The 21,212-nt window shown below is 39.7% G+C and overlaps 1 protein-coding gene across 4 annotated transcripts in view; it reads left to right on the top strand.

The window, feature by feature from the left end:
• The window catches only part of LOC130907439 (kelch-like protein 29), a 501,705-nt gene that overhangs the window by 444,575 nt on the left and 35,918 nt on the right, over nt 1-21,212 (top strand). For all 4 annotated transcript variants that reach the window (XM_057822529.1, XM_057822530.1, XM_057822531.1 and 1 more), the window contains 2 exons: nt 5,566-5,748; nt 11,770-11,950. In XM_057822529.1, the coding sequence (XP_057678512.1) occupies nt 5,566-5,748; nt 11,770-11,950 (364 nt within the window). The remainder of the gene's footprint in view (nt 1-5,565; nt 5,749-11,769; nt 11,951-21,212) is intronic.

Below are 21,212 nucleotides of genomic sequence, written 5' to 3'. Positions count from 1 at the left end.
AGAGGGATCCACGGATAGAAAGACTTGTAATTCTTAAAGGATAAATGTGACTTTGTATATTGTGACTAAATATTGCCATCTAGTGTATTTGTTGAGCTTTCAGTAAATAATACTGTAGCCATTTAACTGTTCTGGCCAAATGCATGATGGGACGTGCAACCATGACTGTGCGTACTGGTACCAATTGATATATCTCTTTCTGCGTTTGGAATAACATAGGGTGTTAAGAAAAAGATCAATTACTACCTTTCTTCCCCACATTGCTTCCCACGATATTTCTAATCGTAGGGAGAGGGATTGTAAGGCTTTAGCCAATTTAAAAAAAGGCTCCAAAGGCTGCCAAAATTCACTCTACTCATGTTACGCAGCCTTTTATCTCTATATATAGGTAAAACGGCGCCATTACAGATTGAACGCTACAATGCGTGAGTGGGTCGTGCAGCGCATGCGTTAATTGCGTTAAATATTTTAACATGATAAATTTAAAAAATAATAATTACTGCCGTTAACGGGATAAATTTGATAACCCTACCTTAAGCCTAAACTAAAGACTCTGGATGAGTGTAACATATTATGTCTGTAACGTTAAATACAATTAGAAAACGATTTAATCAAAACATATTTACAATTTTAAAAAAGGCATGTCTGATTTTTTTTGCCGATTCCGATACTTTGAAAATGACGTGATCGGACCCGATCGATCGGGATGCTGATCGATCGGGACATCTCTAATAAAATTCAAATGGACAAGTATGCATCAGTCTGTCCATTCGCATTATGCAATAATCCATAAAATGTGAATGTTTGTTTTTTAAAAAATGATGCTATGAGTTCATTTGAAGGCCTGTCAAAACAGCCATCATGGCTCTGCATGTATTTTGACTTTTACCCGTAACCGCTCCTCCCTCATTGTTCCTGTTTTGTTTTAAAGTAGTTGCTGGCTTCATCTTTAAAACAAACAACACCTTAAACCTGGCTTTGGCCGTCACATCCATCAGGGAGCCTCTTAAAGCTTCACCCCAGAAAAACATCCACTCATCCACAGGCTGTCGGCTAAGCTCTGCTTTGGCCTTTTTGCTTCCATCTTTTTCCCCATCTTCCTCTTTGGCTTTTTTTCCCTGTTTGTTTTAGTGGCTTTGACGGGGGGACTTCAGAGTTAAAAAGAGGAATGTCCGCTATTTGTTGTTGGTTTGTAAGCTGGGAAAGCAGCGGGTAAAAAGACTCGACTGAGCAGCAAAATCGATTGGGGGGCAAAAGATAAAGCGCTTGTTGGCCTTGATTTCGCCAGTCTATGAAGATTAACCTCCCATTCCTCACCTTTTTCTCAATCCTGGCTGCCCCCCGTATCACAGGGGCCTTGCCTCCCCTCCTTCTGGATGCCTGCTGCTCGCAAACACGCTGCTCACTCAGGTCTGGCGGCCGCCTTGTCGCCCGGCTGGGAGTCGCTTAGTGGCAGCCTGCCAGCCTGTTTGTGTGTTCTGGATCACTGGTGTCTTTATCCCGCCCTCTGTGTGTGCGAGTGTGTGTGCACGCTTCCAGCCAAAACCCTAAGGCTAGATGAAACCCGCTGAATATCATGCACGATTGCAACCGTTTTGCCGTTCTTTGGGATACAAGTGTCCGAACGGATGAGTTTTTTATGATGCAAGCCTTCATATAGGAGCTAGAATGGAAACTAGGATCTCAACTCGCTGCACAATAAACGGCATTTTGGCAGTTTATTAGCCACTTTTGGACTTTAGGAACCTGAGTACAGCGGTTCCTGTACTTATGAACAGTGTTGGGCACGTTACTTTAAAAAAGTAATTAGTTATAGTTACTCACTACTTCTTCCAAAAAGTAACTGAGTAAGTGAATTACTCTATAGTAAAAGTAACTAGTTACCAGGGAAAGTAATTATTTCCGTTACTTTAAAAAGAAGTTGTTGTATGTCAAAGAATTTGAAATTTTCTGAGCAGTATTTGAGTCAGTTGAATAGAGAAGAACAGAAAGGTAGTTTTATAGAACCTTGTAATATTTATTGCATCTCACCAGCAACAGATTTATCCTACACTTGAAGTGCAACAAAAATAAACAGCAAACAATATAATAAAATAACAATCGGCAGTAAACAATATAAAGTGAGTTTAATCAATTAAATCTAACCCTCACAACCTGAGAAATAGACATAGCCTACTGTACTTCAAGTATTTTGACTTGAAAGAGTGTTTATATCTCCACCTCGTAGAGGACAAATTTTCCTCTGAATGCTCTGCCATCATATCCCTCTGCATCTGTTTAGCATGTGTGTGTTTGCCGCACACGCTGTTCCTCACATGATGCGGGAATGAGTTAGAGACACGGCCTGCCGAGAGCCGTACGTTTGTGTTAATGTTGAACTTATATGTGCTATTAAAGAAGCAGAGTGCCAGCACGTCCTGTGTGGTATATCTTTGCTAAGAAAAAGCACAAAACAAAACACTTGCGCTATTCTCGAACCTGAATGCACCCACGGTCTTGGATGACAAATAAACAGAGCAGAGTAGACTCGCTACGGCTGGTGGTTTCTTCAATTTATTCAGAGTAAGTAACGCACCGCTTTTGACCGTCAGTAACGGTAACGGCGGAAAAAATAATTAGTTAGATTACCCCGTTACTGAAAAAATAACACCGTTATGTAACAGCGTTGTTATTCCCAACACTGCTTATGAACGTCTCTACATACAGAATTTTCAAGTTAAGAACGCCTCAACGGGAAAATATTGCCTCTTATTTTGAAATATATTTCAGGATATGATAGGCAAAAATACAGTGTGGTTGGTACTCATAGCTCCCAGAGTTTACTGAATGTAACATACTTGTAGCTGCTCTGCCATTGGCTATTGCCTTGCATTCCTGGCTTCCAATTGGCTAAGAGGGACCTCTACTGAATGTATACATGTGTATCCAAGCATCCTCTTCATTCGCCCCTCGTGTTCCGACAGATTTACTATATTTTTCGGACTGTAAGGCGCACCTGACTACAGCCTCCCACCCACCAAATTTGACACAAAAACGGCATTTCTTCACAGATAAGCCGCACTGGACAAAAAAAACGCACCTGTCCTCACTGTATTTTGGGATATTTACACCAAAAGATATTAACCGGTAACACTTTATTTGACAGTGGCATCGTAAGACTGTCAAAAGACCAAATGAACCCCCATGAAGCTTTGAACCAATTGGCAATGAAGCTTAAAGAAGCTTCATTTGGCCATCACTGCTCCCAGACAGTCAACTTCTGATGCCACCTGCTGTCAACACTGTTGTTGTCCAACATGTCTCCTAGCATGCATTGCAAGCGCTACTGATATAAATAACAATCAAAATTCATGTTCTGTGCTAATTGTTTCTTCAGTTCCTGTTCCAGTTGTTTCATGAATTGCTAGTTATGGTATTTGGTAACACTTTACTGGACAGTGGCACCATAAGACTGAATGGGTGATATATGTCCAATCTGTTTTGACTGGCTGGCAGGATCTGCTATGAGTTAATTTTTTAAATAACCTTAAGGCTGTTGGAACAATAGGGAGGTTTTTGCTCTGTTTTCGTAGTTAGTGTAAAAATAGTTTTAGAGCAACTCTTGTCCATCTATCACTGTTAATTGAAAGCTACCAAGCACCTAAAGGGACATCGAGAGAAATCAAATAAATTTAAGCAATCTGGTGCGCACCAGAAACAATCTGGTAAACATTAGCATTATATAACATGTAAGCTTACGGACTTTTGCTATGCAAGTTAGCCAATTGTTGTAAACATTAGCATTTAATAGCATTTAAGCTTGCGGACTTTTGCTATGCAAGTTAGCCAGTTGTTGTAAACATTAACATTTAATAGTGTTTAAGCCACCGGACTTTTGCTATGCAAGTTAGCCGATTGTTGTAAACATTAGCATTTAATAGCATTTCAGCTAGCGTAATTTTGCTATGCAAGTTAGCCAATTGTTGTAAACATTAGAATTATATAGCATTTAAGCTAGCGGACATTTGCTATGCAAGTTAGCCAATTGTTGCATTTTTGCAATTGCCAATTGTTGCGTTGTTGCAATTGGCTAACTTGCATAGCAAAAGTCCGCTAGCTTAAATGCAATATAATGCTAATGTTTACCAGATAGTTTCTGGTGCGCACCAGAAATAATCTGGTAAACATTAGCATTATATAACACGGAAGCTTGCGGACTTTTGCTATGCAATTTAGCCAATTGTTGTAAACATTAGCATTTAATAGCATTTAAGCTTGCGGACTTTTGCTATGCAAGTTAGCCAGTTGTTGTAAACATTAACATTTAATAGTGTTTAAGCCACCGGACTTTTGCTATGCAAGTTAGCCGATTGTTGTAAACATTAGCATTTAATAGCATTTCAGCTAGCGGACTTTTGCTATGCAAGTTAGCCAATTGTTGTAAACATTAGAATTATATAGCATTTAAGCTAGCGGACATTTGCCATGCAAGTTAGCCAATTGTTGCATTTTTGCAATTGCCAATTGTTGCGTTGTTTCAATTGGCTAACTTGCATAGCAAAAGTCCGCTAGCTTAAATGCAATATAATGCTAATGTTTACCAGATAGTTTCTGGTGCGCATTAGATAGAATATATTTTATTTCTGTCGATGTACCTTTAGGGCAGGGGTCTCCAAACCAGTCCTCGAGGGCCGTTGTGGGTCCTGGTTTTTGTTCATACCGATCAAGCACAGACCTTTAACCAATGTGGTTTGTACTAAAACAAGCAGCACGTGACTGCAATCAACTGATTACACTTATAAAACACCAGATTGGTGAAAAGGTGTGGTCTTCTTTTGTTGGAGTGAATCCTGCACCCACTGCGGCCTTATGTGGAATAGTTCGGAGACCACTGCTTTAGGGGCTCCTTAAAAATCAGTGAGTTACGTTCTCATCATTTATGGAAAACTGGCACCATCACCCTGTCGCTTGAGGTAATGCATTTAGCAGCGATATCTTTAAGTTCTCAAAAAAAAACGGGCAACTTTGGTGTATTTTATAAGCAATTTTTTTCAGTGCCCGTGATAAGTCTTTTTGCAAAAGCACCCCTCAAACAAACCTTTAGGATGCAAACTTTGAAGTGAACGTTTCTAAGGTTGGAGTTAATTCAAAACTGTTTCAGTGCCATTGACGGCGATAAACATCCAATCCAGCTTGAGTGGCCAATAAATTACGGTAATTTCTGAAATAACATGAAAGCCATTGAAACAATAGAGAGGTTGTTAATCTGTTTTCGTAGTAAAACTGTTCATTTTTAAAACAACTGTGGTCCATCTATCACTGTCAAAGGAAAGCAATGAGTCGGTTCCTCCTCATTTATGGGAAACTGGCACTACCGCCCTATCGCCTGAGGCAATACATTTAGCAGTGATATCTGTAGGTTCAGAAAAACAGGCAAATTTTGTGTCTTTTACAAGCTATTTTTTCCATGCTCGTGATGAGTCTTCTCATAAAAGCACCCTCAAACAAACCTTTAGCATGCAAACTTTGAAGTGAAAGTTTCAGAGGTAGGTTTTTATTTACAAATCATTTTGAAAAATCTCACAGGTGTGGCAGAGGTGATCGTCCTCGTGGGGGGTCGCCAGGCCATCGGGATGAATCAGCGCTCCCTGACAGCGGTCACCTGCTTCAACCCTCAGAACAGCAAATGGTACCCATTAGCCAGCCTGCCATTCTACGACCGGGAGTTCTTCAGCGTCATCTCGGCCGGCGATAACATCTACCTATCAGGTGAGCCAACGCGTGTCACGCACCCTCGTGACTCATCCAGATACGCGACATAATAGTGAGTCACAATGAATGGTTAAGGTCAAAACGAACCATTCCGTGTGACTTTTGTGAACTATTTAAAGAGCGTGAAAAGGGCAACGGGACTCGTGTCGAAGCTCCTTTTTCCTTTTCTCTGTCGTGACGAAATTTTTTTGCCGCCACGCTCCATTTGCGCCCCCCTTTCAGCGCGCCAGCCGTGCACTCACCTTGAGGCCACAACAGGATTGGTCTTCCAGGCTGGTGTCTCTCACGTTCTCTTTTCATATAAATGGAAATGTGTGTATGGCGGCGGGAACAAGCGGCGCCTCTGTGTCCGCCGGGAGTCCGACAAGCCAGAGGGGAAATCAGAGTTTTTATAACAGGTTGGCCAATCAGCTCCCGCTGCTAGTCCGAGGCAAACTTCTTTACTTAAATGGCATCATAATTAACATTTGAAATGATTTACGAGTGCTTCAAAATCACTCGGACAATATTTTTTGCTTGGTTTTGCAGGCCAAAATTAGAGTCATGAGCAAGCTACTACAACCTCTGGTTACCTCACGATATGATATGATTTGCGATACAAGGCTCACGATAACGATCTCACGACAATTATCGATACATGAGTCAGGAAATAATTCTAGGACATTCAACAAAACAGCTAATAAACAGAAAAACAAGCTATTTTCATACTTCTGCCGTGAATTGGTATAAGTTTATCACTAGTAGACGTCCAATCCAGAGGTTGCGCTAGACTTTTTCGTTGTCTGTCATTTTGACTGACAGGGTCATAAAAATCCGGTCATAATCTATTTTTACCGGTCACTTTAATTTTTAAAATGACTATATCTTGATGCAGTCACTATATGTATATACACAATAATACTTTATAATATAAAGTAACTAACATTAGTGCAGTCATGGATTACAGTAAGCAGGCCAGTGCTGTGTTTCCATATATATATACGGTATATATATATATATATACCGTATATATATATATATATATATATTAGGGCTGTCAAACGATTAAAATTTTTAATCGAGTTAATTACAGCTTAAAAATTAATTAATCGTAATTAATCGCAATTAATCGCAATTCAAACCATCTATAAAATATGCCATATTTTTCTGTAAATTATATATATATTCTGTAAAATAAATTGTTGGAATGGAAAGATAGGACACAAGATGGATATATACATTCAACATACAGTACATAAGGACCGTAGTGGGCATTTCACTCTACTGTCATTTAAATCTGTCTATGCTTTCCTCACTCCGAAGCGTCTACTTTTTCCAAGGCTAGACAGCTAGTGAACGACGCCTTAATAATCAGACTTCTTCCTTTTTCATCTGATTTATGAATAAAATGGCCTCAAACCATTGTCCTCTTTAGACCGTCGTAAAACTACAAAAAAAAGTACACAAGCATTGCATTAGCAACAACGTTAGCTTAGCACGCTACACAGGTTCACTAAACAAAAAGAAAAAGCGTCTCATACAAAAAATATAACATTTCGCTTACTAACATAATATGTACATTCTTTACAACAACCATACTTACGGACAAATCTTGTCCAAGGATCATATAAGCACAACATTACAACGTAGGGGTCAGCCCGAGACGTCGTGCAGCCATATTGAACAGGTAAGAAAACAATAAACCATGTCGCAAAGCGACCACAAGAGTTCGCTGTTAGACAGCGCAAAAAGCCTTGCTGTAAAACTTACCAAAAGGCAGAATACTGTCTGAGTGGGACATGTGTTGGTTCATAGCCGACGTGCTCCCGTGGTATGCGAGCTTAGCTTAGCAAAAAGAGTAGACACAGTGGTGGCACCTTCCATATTTTCCTTGAAATAATTTCAGGCTCTGGCTAGTCTGGTCCGCTTTTTTGGCTTTATGCCGCTTTCACCGTGTTACCAATTCTTTCCTTCCTGGTAATTGGCGGTGTTTTCAACTGCTCGCTGCAGTGAGGAGTGAACCGGCGATTCACTTGATTCGTTGACATCTTTCATCCTCCAAGGCATTAGTCCCTCTTTTTTCACCTCTTTTATCAACACTATCGGCGTTTTAGGAAGAAACTTCGGACACTCAGTTGCCTTGACATTTTTCCGAGTAAGGCCAACGACGTCACGCATCAAGAGAGACAATAGCCAATTAATATGCTCACTCGCCACCCTGTGGTCTGGGGTGTGAATTGCAACCTGTCAAAATGACAGATGGACTTCAGTTTTTTCCGTCACCGTTTTAAAAAAACGGTCAATGACGGTAAAATATTCGGTTAACGCGACCCCTGGTCCAATCCGTTTTAAGTGGGAGGGATGACAGCCAATGAACAAATGTTCAATATTCAAACGGATTGTTTGTCTATGGCCGACAGTGGCAGCCCATGCCAGGCAATGAGTTCATTTTGGAGCATTTCATGTCACTTCTAGTGCTACAAGGATTAATCGATTAACTCGAATAATTCGATTAGAAAAAAAGCTTCGAATCAAATTCTCCTGTTTCGAATGGTCGTTTATTAGAGTGGCATTGTAATGGTTTCTTTTAGAGATGTCCCGATCGATCGGGTCCGATCATGTCATTTTCAAAGTATCGGAATTGGCAAAAAAATATCGGCCATGCCTTTTTCTTAATATATCTATATTTTTTAATTAAAATGTTTTCTAATTGTATTTAACGTGACAGACATAATATGTTACGCTTATCCAGAGTCTTTAGTTTAGGCTTAAGGTAGGGTTATCAAATTTATCCCAATAACGGCGGTAATTAATTTTTAAAAAAATGTATCACGTTAAAATCTTTAACGCAATTAATGCATGCGCTGCACGACCCACTCACGCATTGTCGCGCTCCATCTGTAATGGCGCCGTTTTGCCTATATAGAGAGCTAAAAGGCTGCGTAAAATGAGCAGTGAATTTTGGCAGCCTTTGGAGCCTTATTTCAATTGGCTAAAGCATTACAATCCCTCTCCCTTCGATTAGAAATATCATGGGATGCAATGTGGGCAAGCAAGGTAGCAATTGATCTTTTTCTTAACACCTTATGTTATTTCCCAACGCAGAGAAGATATATGAATTGGTAGCACTACGCACAGTCATGGTTCCACTTCCCATCATGCATTTGGGCATGGCCTTCAGTATCATTTACTGAAAGCTCAACAAATACAATAAATGGCAATATTTAGTCACAATATACAAAGTCACAAGTCTTTCTATCCGTGGATCCCTCTCACAGAAAGAATGTTAATAATGTAAATGCCATCTTGAGGATTTTTTGTCATAATAAACAAATACAGTACTTGTGTACTGTATGTTGAATGTATATATTCGTCCGATTTTTATTTATTTTTTTCTTAATGCATTGCCAAAATGTATATGATCGGGAAAAATTATCGGGAATGATTGGAATTGAATCCGGAGCAAAAAAAAAGCAATCGGATCGGGAAATATTGGGATCGGCAGATACTCAAACTAAAACGATCGGGATCGGATCGGGAGCAAAAAAACATGATCGGAACAACCCTAGTTTGTTTTAAAAGTGTTTGCATTTAGTTTTATTGATTGGGTGGATACATTGCCCTCTCGTGGCAAAAGTGAATATGGAATAACCAACATGGCTGGATGGAGCTGCTCCCTGTTAAGACCAACATTAACTTGTTAGATTTTGTTTGCGTGAATATGATTGTTTATGCATTCAAAATTTAGTTTAGAGGTATAGTTAGAAGTTTTTTTTCGTCGGAGTATGTTTTTGAACGATTTCAGCTTTCTTGAAAAAAAAAAGTTAGCTTTTTGTAGCATTTAAGCAAGCAGACTTTTGCAATAAAAGTTAGCCAAATATTCTCTTGTTGTACTTAGTTCCTCATTTATTTGTCTTTATACAATTTGAGGCTAAACTCGGGTATTTTGATTTATTTTTAGACGAAAGTGCGATCCTGTATAGTTTGAAGAAACACTCGGGATTTTAATTTTTGTATTCGCACTTACTGCTCCTTTGAAAGTGCAATCTTAGGAAGCCTTTATTTTAAATCTCCTAAAATTTATTCTGCAACACATTAAATGTTCCTAATCCGATTACGCAATGATTCGAACTAACTAGTTGATGGATTAATTGATTACTAAAATTATCGACAGCTGCAGCCCTAGTCACTTTACTTGGGTTGATTTTAGGGTACTGAAAAGGAAATGACTCCAGAATGTCCTCAAATGAATAGGAAGTATCTCAAAATTAACAGGAAGTAACCTCTAAATGCACTAAAATGAACAGGATATGACCTGTAAACGTCCACAAAAGACTAGCTATGAATGTTCTGTTTTCAGTGCCATTGACTGCTCTAGATGTCCAATCCAGTCAGAATGAATTGGACGTCTAGCGCCGTCAAGGCAGTTAGCGAGCTAATGTAGACACTATTATAATGGAAGATTTTGGTAGCAACCTCTTGGTTCTTTTATTTATTCATTTATTTTTATTTTTTTTAAACAGTGACACCTTTTTAAACCAATGTATTGATTCTTGATTAGAGCATATCGATAACCTTTTGGGCTACAAAGTATTGCGATATATCAACTTTTCAATATATTGTGACACCTCTACTCCTCAACCCCTTTCCAGTTTAATTGGTTCTTGAAGGTACCACTATACAGTAACCCCCTCCCCCTTGATTGCTGGAACTCTTCACATGCTTTTCACACACTGTTGCTGGTATTTTGGCCCATTCCTCCATGCAGATCTCCTCTAGAGCAATGATGTTTTGGGGCTGTTGTTGGGCAACACGGACTTTCAACTCCCTCCGCAGATTTTCTATGGGGTTGAGATCTGGAGACTGGCTAGGCCACTTGAGGACCTTGAAATGCATATTACGAAGCCACTCCTTTGTTGCCCTGGCTGTGTGTTTGGGATCATTGTCATGCTGAAAGACCCAGCCACGTCTCATCTTCAATGCCATTGCTGATGGAAGGAGATTTTCACTTAAAATCTCTCGATACATGGCCCCATTCCTTCCTTTACACAGATCAGTCGTACTGGTCCCTTTGCAGAAAAACAGCCCCAAAGCATGATGTTTCCACCCCCATGCTTCACAGTGGGTATGGTGTTCTTCAGATGCAATTCAGTATTCTTTCTCCTCCAAACACGAAAAACCTGTGTTTCTCCCAAAAAGTTCTATTTTGGTGTCATCTGACCATAACACATTCTCCCAGTCCTCTTCTGGATCATCCAAATGCTCTCTAGCGAACCGCAGCCTTTGTTACTGTGGTCCCAGCTCTCTGTAGGTCATTCACTAGGTGCCCCCATGTGGTTCTGGGATTTTTGCTCACCGTTCTTGTTATCATTTTGACGCCACGGGGTGAGATCTTGCATGGAGCCCCAGATCGAGGGAGATTATCAGTGGTCTTGTATGTCTTCCATTTTCTAATAATTGCTCCCACAGTTGATTTCTTTACACCAAGTGTTTTACCTATTGCAGATTAAGTCTTCCCAGCCTGGTACAGGTCTACAATTTTGTCTCTGGCGTCCTTCAACAGCTCTTTGGTCTTGGCCATAGTGGAGTTTGGAGTGTGACTGACAGAGGTTGTGGACAAATGTCTTTTATACCGATAACGAGTTAAACAGGTGCCATTAATACAAGTAACGAGTGGAGCCTCGTTAGACCTCGTTAGAAGAAGTTACATCTCTTTAACAGCCAGAAATCTTGTTTGTAGGTGACCAAATACTTATTTTCCACTGTAATTTGGAAATAAATTCTTTAAAAATCAAACAATGTGATTTTCTGTTGTTTTTTTTTCTTCCACATTCTGTCTCTCATGGTTGAGGTTTACCCATGTTGACAAATACAGGCCTCTCTAATCTTTTCAAGTAGGAGAACTTGCACAATTGGTGGTTGATTAAATACTTATTTGCCCCACTGTATATTGGTATCGGTTTGATATCGTTATCAGATTTATTAATTAAAAAGTCGTTATCGGACAACTCTAAGAATAATTATTTGTGTTTTTTGCAGGTGGTACAGAGTCAGGAGTGATGCTGTCTGACGTGTGGTGCTACATGTCCTTGTTGGACAACTGGAACTTGGTGTCCCGCATGACAGTGGCCCGCTGCAGACATAACAGTTTGGTCTACGACGGCAAACTCTACGCCATCGGCGGCCTGGGCGTCTCTGGGAATCTGGATCACGTGGAGAGGTGAGCATGGGATGCCAATAGCTGAGTTTCCTTTAATGGGTTAAAACTAAAATAGGGCCGAAACTAGGAAAAGCAGCATGTCATGAACTGTTGAAATTATTACTGAAGCAAAGCTTTTTGGGTGTGTTTTGGGGTTGCTCACCTGCAGGCAAACTAAGATCACCACCTTCAGAGAAAAATGTTTTAGAAGCTTTTTAGTACATCATTTGCAACTATTTCAGTGTTGCTTGTCCCTTAAATTTGCTCCAATTGAGACACTAGCAAATGCGTCATATGGCTTCATTTTTCTTCTTTTTTAGCTCAAGATACATTTTTTGTTTTGTACCACAGCAATATAATTATTCCAGGAGCAAAGGTGTCTTATTTATCTTTTATCCCCAAAGAAAGAAAGTTATATTTCTGTTTACTGAGAAAATGTCCTTTTTCAGTTCATCCGTCTTCTATTTCTATTCTAGTCTAGAAAAACATTGTTATTTCTCTCCAATGTTTGCTTGTCTTGTTCGCTGGTTTCCTGAGGAAAAAGTCCCCTTTCACTTTCTGAGGCATCGTGACATGTCATGCACTGTTATGACTATTTCATCCCGGAAAAAGCTCTAAACTTTCTCTGCTTTGGTGGCACCAAAATATGTCACTTCAAGCACTCACGCGATTGTCCTTGTCACGTGTTTTGTGGCTGCTTTGCCAATGCTTAGCCAGTTTCCTGAGAAATGGTCCTTTGCCACTTTTCAAGGAATAGCAGTTCCTAAGGTGACAAAACGTAAGAAATAACCTCAATGGAGTCCTGAATAGAAATGTGCCCATCACCGATTTTAAGGTATACCAATGCTACGGTTTCAAAACCGCTAAAAATATCCTATCATAGCGTCCCTACGGTATTAGCTATTTTTTTAATGTCCCAAAAATGCAGGGAGAAATCCCTTGCTTGCAGCTGCAAGGCTCAGCACTCCCTCACCGTTGCTCAGTGTCAGGGAGTCAACTGTGCTACAGGATGGCTGGAGGAGGTGAAACTCCTAAACATTTTCCCTTATCGAAGAAAACGAAATCGCTGGTATGGGAATACTTCGGGTACAGAAAAGTTAGATGGCCGCGGCTTAGAGGAGGAGGGCCAACCGACATGTAAAACATGTTTGCGGAGGGTGGCTGCCGAGGAGGCAATACCTCCAATATGATTTTGCATTTATACTAGGGGTGTCAAACGATTAAAATTTTTAATTGAGTTAATTACAGCTTAAAAGATAATTAATCGTAATTAATCACAATTCAAACCATTTATAAAGTATGCCATATTTTTCTGTAAATTATTGATGGAATGGAAAGATAAGACACAAGATGGATGTATACATTCAACATACGGTACATAAGTACTGTATTTGTTTATTATAACAATAAATCAACAAGATGGCATTAACATTATCAACATTCTGTTAAAGAGATCCATGGATAGAAAGACTTGTAGTTCTTAAAAGATAAATGTTAGTACAAGTTATAGACATTTTATATTAAAACCCCTCTTAATGTTTTCGTTTTAATAACATTTGTAAAATTTTCAATCAAAAAATAACTAGTAGCCCGCCATTGTTGTCAATAATTACTTACACAATGCTCATGGGTGCTGAAGCTTATAAAATCAGTCACACCCAAGCGCCATCAGAGAGCACAAAACTCCAAAAAACACAATTAACAAGATGACATTTCACTGTGCTGTCATTTTAATCTGTTTGAGCAGGGCATGTGCATTAATTGCGTCAAATATTTTAACATTATTAATTTAAAAAATTAATTACCGCCCGTTAACGCGATAATTTTGACAGCCCTAATTTATAGAAAATTAAAGGTTGGTAAACACTGTCATGAACATTTCCCACCAGCTACGAGATTTAACTCCAGTGTGTTTAGTGTGTCTAGCGGTGGTAAAACATGTGGTTTTTTTCTCTCTGGCAACTGTCTGTGTTGAGAAAGAGAACAAGAGTTGTGTATATAATGTAAACATGATAGGAGTCATACATGTGTGCTTTTTATGGAAAATAATTCAATTATTTTTATTCTAATGGTAATGTTGAGCTGTGGCTGTGGGTTTAGGCTCACCGACAGGACTGCAGTTATTTTAATTTTATTTAGAATATTTCAGGTTTTTTTTTTTAACTGAACATTATACTTATATTCCAATTTGCTAATGTTTTGGAAAAAAAAGAAAAAAAAATTTTTTTTATTTTTTAAAAAATTTTTATAAACCCAGATATCTCAAATTACCACATTTTAGAGCTGTAATTGCAATACTGTGATACCGTGATATTTTGGCTTAAGAAGGGGCGTCACTAGGTTTTAAGAATGGGGTGCTTAGCCCCCAGGAGATGACTAGGATGTAAGTGAACGTAGTGTACAAGCACAAAACTTCACGAACAGCTAACAGAGACTGATAATTTATTCATTATTGTTGTTGTTGTCTATTTTTTTAATGCAGTAAGACAACACGAAAAAAATACAATTATAAAAAAAATTATAAAAATTATAAATTATATTATAAATTATATATTATCAATTATAAAAATACAGCTATAATTGCAAGTTACTTGGTAAATGGAAGCATCAAAGAATGCTGTTTGTTTTTAAGGGTGGCAAATTGGACTATCACTCTGCTCTGACTCCTACAGGTCAATAAAGGTGTTGGAGTAATTCTTATTAGTGTATTAATATGACTATCCACTGATGATAGTCACATGTGAATGAACTCAGCTCCTGTACTCATCTATACGTAAAGTGAGAAACACTGATACAGCTGATACTGCAGAAGGAAGTCACCCCCAAAGACAGTGGTTAAAAGACTGTACATTTAACTCTATAAACAACCAGGACCTCCACAATGCATTTCAGACTAACTAGCTAGCAGCAGCTAAGTAGCAGTGTTATTTTAGAGCTGAGATGTAACCTTTGACCACAAAACAACAAAAGTAAGACTTGCACAGAGATTGTCTGTAGTGTGGAAGCCAGGTTTTTATTTGTCAAATACAGAGCAGTTGGTTTATTAATTATATGGTACTTTTTGCTGTTAGTCAGGGACTGGAACTGCCGGCAGTAATAAATTCTCACTTTCTTGGAAAACCTTCTTACAATGCTGGCCAAAAGTATTGGCACCCCTGCAATTCTGTCAGATAATGCTCAATTGCTCCCAGAAAATGATTGCAATTACAAATGCTTCGATAGTAATATCTTCATTTATTTTGCTTGCAATGAAAAAACACAAACGAGAATGAAAAAAAAAAATCATTATCATTTTAAACAAAACTCCAAAAATGGGCCGAACAAAAGTATTGGCACCCTCAGCCTAATACCTGGTAGCACAACCTTTAGACAAAATAATTGCGAACAACCGCTACCTGTTTTAGTCTATCAGCAGTTCATTTTTAAGACCGGTAAGTTCATGTTCAAAGGCATCTATGCAGTGGCACAAACTTGGATAGCAAAGTAGCAGCTAGGACGTTAATGCACGCTGGTCAGTTTGGGCCAAACCATTTGTGACATGGGATCAAGACTGTAGCTATTCTCAATAAGAGCGCAGATCATTCTGGTTGTTTTTCTGGTAAACTCTAAAGATTTCATCTTTTGGTGTCTCACTTCAGCCTCCTCTCCCTGTGGAGTCTTGGTTGAATGAGCCGGCTAATGTGCACCGCGTGCAGCTAGCGACATGTCACTGCGACAAGGAGGAAGAAAAAGAAGACGGGGAGGAAGAGTAGCTATCTTTTGCCGTTGTTGTTGTTGTGTGCGGAGTCTGTGAGGCGAGACTAATGTCAGCTTCTTCATGCATAATTTACTATCAAAGTTTTATGGAGATTTGATTTGTACCCACACGCTTGTTTTGTTTGGCAGCACCATTTATGAATGACACACAAACCATCATGTTTTTAGCCATTTGTTTTGAAGCATAACAAGAATGCGAGCTGGTAATCAATGTGTCTGTCTTGATACTTTGTCTGCAAAGCGAGAACCATTTTGCTTTTAGATGGCGCCTAAAACAAGATAGACGAACTAAACACTTGCTGCTGCGGGAAATCTTTCGGTAAAATACACGATGCTTTATAAAGTATATTAATCAATCACATAGAGCATCATTGTTAGCGACGTTATTAAATGATCTGTTTTTTTTAACTCATTTTTTTGCCAAGTCGTTTCAGCTTTCTGCATTTTTTTCCGCCGACACTATTCATTTTGATGGAGGATTTTAATACTGTCTCGACACGTAAGCGCGGCTGGACAATTTCCGAAGGGCGGAGCAGCAACAGGAAAGATTTGCAGCTAGACGGGACAGCAAACAGCTGGTCGGCGACGTCTACTCGGGGAGCAGGTGTCGTAAATTACGCTCCAACCGACCACGCACAACGTTCCTGACAGATTATCAGCGAGCTATTTATTTCATAGTGCTCATAAATACAAGGCAAATCCCTTCGAAGCCCACTCTGAGTTGCCTGAGGAAGCTGCAGTTTGGACCCTTTCAGTCATTACAGAGAAAACTTGATGGGTCCAGGACAGGGGTCGGCAACCTTTTATACTCAAAGAGCCATTTTGAACCGGTTTCTATGAAAAGACAACATTAGGTGGGAGCCGCACACTTTTTGCCATCTGAAACGTAGACGTTAGGCTAGGAGTCGTGAACATTTTTGACCGAGAGAGCCAAAAAAAATCTCACACATTTTAAAAAAAAATGTGATTCCACGAGAGCCGTACAGTTTGTGTGTATGTACCCCTTTTCACAAACACATCCCGGTAAAGTCCTGTGTAAAATGACTCGGGATTTACTCGCGTCATTGCTTTCACACATGTAGAGATTAGGGTTGTTCCAATCATGTTTTTTAGCTCCCGATCCGATCACGATCATTTTAGTTTGAGTATCTGCCGATGCCGATATTTCCCGATCCGATTGCTTTTTTTTTTGCTCCCGATTCAATTCCAATCATTCCCGATAATGTTTCCCGATCCTATACATTTTGGCAATGCATTAAGAAAAAAATGAATAAAACTCGGACGAATATATACATTCAACATACAGGACATAAGTACTGTATTTGTTTAATATGACAATAAATCCTCAAGATGGCATTTACATTATTAACATTCTTTCTGTGAGAGGAATCCACGGATAGAAAGACTTGTGACTTTGTATATTGTGACTAAATACTGCCATCTAGTGTATTTGTTGAGCTTTCAGTAAATGATACTGCAGCCATTCAACCCAAATGCATGATGGGAAGTGGAACCATGACTGTGCGCAGTGCTACCAATTGATATATCTTCTCTGCGTTGGGAAATAATACAAGGTGTTAAGAAATAGATCAATTGCTACCTTGCTTCCCCACATTGCTTCCCAAGATGTTTCTAATCGTAGGGAGAGGGATTGTACAGGTTTAGCCAATTAAAAGAAGGCTTCAAAGGCTGCCAAAATTCACTCTACTCATTTTATGCTGCCTTTTATCTCTCTATATAGGTAAAACGCCGCCATTACAGATTGAGCGCGACAATGCGTGAGTGGGTCGTGCAGCGCATGCATTAATTACGTTAAATATTTTAACGTGATACATTTTTTTTAAAAAGTAACTACCGCCGTTTTCGGGATAAATTTGATAACCCTACCTTAAGCCTAAACTAAAGACTCTGGATGAGTGTAACATATTATGTCTGTAACGTTAAATACAATTAGAAAACGATTTAATTAAAAATATATATATATTAAAAAAAGGCATGGCCGATTTTTTTTTGCCGATTCCGATACTTTGAAAATGACGTGATCGGGACATCTCCAGTAGATATATCCTGGGAATGACACGGGTTGGACACTTTCACAGACTTGTGCTGCCCACTTGCGCTCTCTGTGGGGGAAGGGCTGCTAGCGTGATTTTATAACCCGGACATTACATCTTTTTTGGTCGGCATCGGCCGTTACAATGTTGGTCATATCGTGTTTTGTTACAGAGCCGATTGTGGGAGCATTCCCGACGTCGTAACTGCTGGCAATTCACGCTCATCAAGACTGTATTTAAGCCCAGGCAATTAGAGCTGAAACGAATACTCGAGCAGCTTGAGTAATCGAGTTTAAAAACTGATCCGAGTAATTTTATTCACCTCGAGGAATCGTTTATTTTTGCCAGCTCTAAGCATCACGTTTGCCCGGACTATTTTTAATGCAGGACAACGCGCTGACGTCACGTGCGTAGAGGAAGAAGCAATAAAAAAATTAATAAATAAAAAAAACTTACCGCAGCCGACAGCCGCTACAAACTATGCCGACGTTGCTAAAAACTACACCCACTTGATGCTAGTTTGGTAGCAGCTAGTGTTCGATGCGTCTCATAGATATCGCATGCGTTTAGGACTAGATGCGAAATGACACTCTGCCGCGTATGGGCAGCGTTAGTAAACAGCCACCATCTTTAAGCAGTAGACTTCTCATAGCTAATAAATATAACGTTACTGTCACTCGCTCAAGTAACGTTAGCCCTTCGGAGGGCTAGGTTTCTATTGATTATGACCACTGTCGATGCGTGGCTAACGTGTCTTACATACAGGCTTTATTTAATCTGTAAAAACACAGCGCTGTAGCGTGATGAGGGTGTAAAATTAAAACATAATAAATCTAACTGTCAGTTTTAACTCAGTAGTCATTGCTAAATAAAACACCAAGTAGCACTGGTCCCTTATGTGCTCCAAAACAGCAGGTATCATACATTTATTTTGAACACTGCAAAAACTCAAAATCCTATCAGTACTTACAGTTTAGACTAACTTAAAACTTAACTAGAACTTAAAAATACCTTGACACAAATGACAATTAAGGTAGAGGATCACTTTAAAATTGTAATTTTGTGAACTATTCTTTTAAAACATCCGACAATGAAAAAGTCGGCCGATTGTTGACCGTATTTGACCGTCCGGAATGTTCATTTACGGCGACCCCCAGTGAAAGAAGAGAGAAAATCCTAGCGTGTGTCTTCTTTCTGACTGGAGAGCTAATAACATTCCGGAATCATTACTCAGCGGATAGGAATGGCTGCCGATGTTTGATATGCGGATGGCAGCCCGGGGACGCCGCGACAACTGCAAATTGATTTGCTGCGTTGCTCGTCGCCTGATGGATGCGCACGGACGCCACCGGTCGTTTGTGTGCTCTCGTTGTTGTCGGCGCGGATATACGCGCATGCAGAGTTGAACACATTTATTAGACGAGCTGTCGTTAAAAACGGGACGGAATCATATAACATCACGTAGCGCTTTCATCTCAGCTCTTTCTGTTGACTTATTGTGAGATTGTTGCATTGGAAATAGCATTTGAGTTAAAAACTTTCTACCTACTGGTGTATCAACAACTACAGGAATGTAAATAATCATGTCCGCGATACAAACTGATGTTAACTAGGGGCAGCTGCAGCTAATAGAGTTTGGATTTCATTGCCTTTGCGTACAGTAACAAAGGCTACTATCAGTAACACAATGCGCCGACAGGGACTCAAATCCTGCACTGCCAGACGTGTCCCCCTGCTGAAGAAAGTACATGTCCAGGCCCGTCTGTGGTTTGGTAGAGAGCATTTGGATGATCCAGAAGAGGACTGGGAGAATGTGTTAATGGTCAGATGAAACCAAAATAGAACTTTTTGGTAGAAACACAGGTTGTCGTGTTTGGAGGAGAAAGAATACTGAATTGCATCCGAAAAACACCATGTCCACCGTGAAGCATGGGGGTGGAAACATCATGCTTTAGGGCTGTTTTTCTGCAAAGGGACCAGAACGACTGGTCTGTGGAAAGGAAAAAATGAATTGGGCCATGTATCGAGAGATTTTGAGTGAAAATCTCCTTCCATCGGCAAGGGCATTGAAGATGAGACGTAGCTGGGTCTTTCAGCATGACAATGATCCCAAACACACAGCCAGGGCAACAAAGGAGTGGCTTCGTAAGAAGCATTTCAAGGTCGTGGAGTGGCCTAGCCAGTCTCCAGATCTCAACCCCCGTAGAAAATCTGCGGAGGGAGTTGAAAGTCCATGTTGCCCAACGACAGCCCGAAAACATCACTGCTCTAGAGGAGATCTGCATGGAGGAATGGGCCAAAATACCAGCAACAGTGTGTGAAAAGCTTGTGAAGAGTTACAGAATATGTTTGGCCTCCGTTATTGCCAACAAAGGGTACATAACAAAGTATTGATATGAAGTTTTGGTATTGACCAAATACTTATTTTCCACCATGATTTGCAAATAAATTCTTTAAAAATCAAACAATGTGATTTTCTGTTGAGTGAGGTTTACCCATGTTTACAATTACATGCCTCTCTAATATTTTAAAGTGGGAGAACTTGCACAATTTGTGGCTGACTAAATACTTATTTGCCCCACTGTGTTTGTCATGACCATGCCAGTTATTTAGCTATTGGGGAAAAATACTTGGACAAAAAGAATATCCTGTAAAAATATTGGAGTAGAGAGACTGAAACAATGTTCGTCACGTTTTCCTCGTTCTGAATAATTACCCCTCAATGGGCTAACTGGTCCTTCTCTCGCCAATTATTTAGATATTGGGGAAAAATACTTGCATAAAAAGAATATCCTGTAAAAATATTGTAGTCGAGAGACTGAAAGAATGACATTTTGCGGCTCTCTTCGTCGCGTTTTCCTCGTTGTGAATAATTCCCCTCAATGGGCTGCCTACTAAATCAGATGAAATTGTGACTCCTCTGACGTCATCCACCTGTTGGGGACGCTAGAGCCCTGTAATGGTAGGTGTGGCTAACCAGCAGATTAAAAGACTATTTTCTCGTCATCTGCGCTTTGCTAAATTGTTGTATATAGTCGAATCGTCTCAAAATATGATTCTAATTCACATAATAATCCTATTTAAGACTTTTTTCCTCCTGTCGTATGCACTTTAAAGGCTACAGAAATTCATTTTTATTTTTTGCTGCTGGTGTGCCTTGGCTCAAAAAAGGTTGAAAAACACCAGAGTACAAGACGAAAGTATTAAAAAATATCGGAACCCTTGTCCCATTCATGTCATCACCAAATATTTACAGACTCTTCAAGTCCATTTTTGATGTCTTGAACGCATAAAAACTTCCTTTGAGTTCACCTTTTTTCTTAATTGTACGTGCTTCAGGTACGGCCATGTGTACTCCACGAGCCTCATTTGCAGTCTTCTCTTCCGCCTGCACTGCCATCCCTCTTGACGATAGCTTTCACGCTTCTCACCGTGAAATTCGAGCCCACGGTCGCAATTATGTCTTCAATCAG

This window comes from Corythoichthys intestinalis, chromosome 19 (genome assembly GCF_030265065.1).
Source record: "Corythoichthys intestinalis isolate RoL2023-P3 chromosome 19, ASM3026506v1, whole genome shotgun sequence".
In the NCBI taxonomy this organism is placed as follows: domain Eukaryota; kingdom Metazoa; phylum Chordata; class Actinopteri; order Syngnathiformes; family Syngnathidae; genus Corythoichthys; species Corythoichthys intestinalis.
The sequence above is the reverse complement of the archived record's forward strand: the minus strand, read 5'-3'. Positions and strand labels throughout refer to the sequence as shown.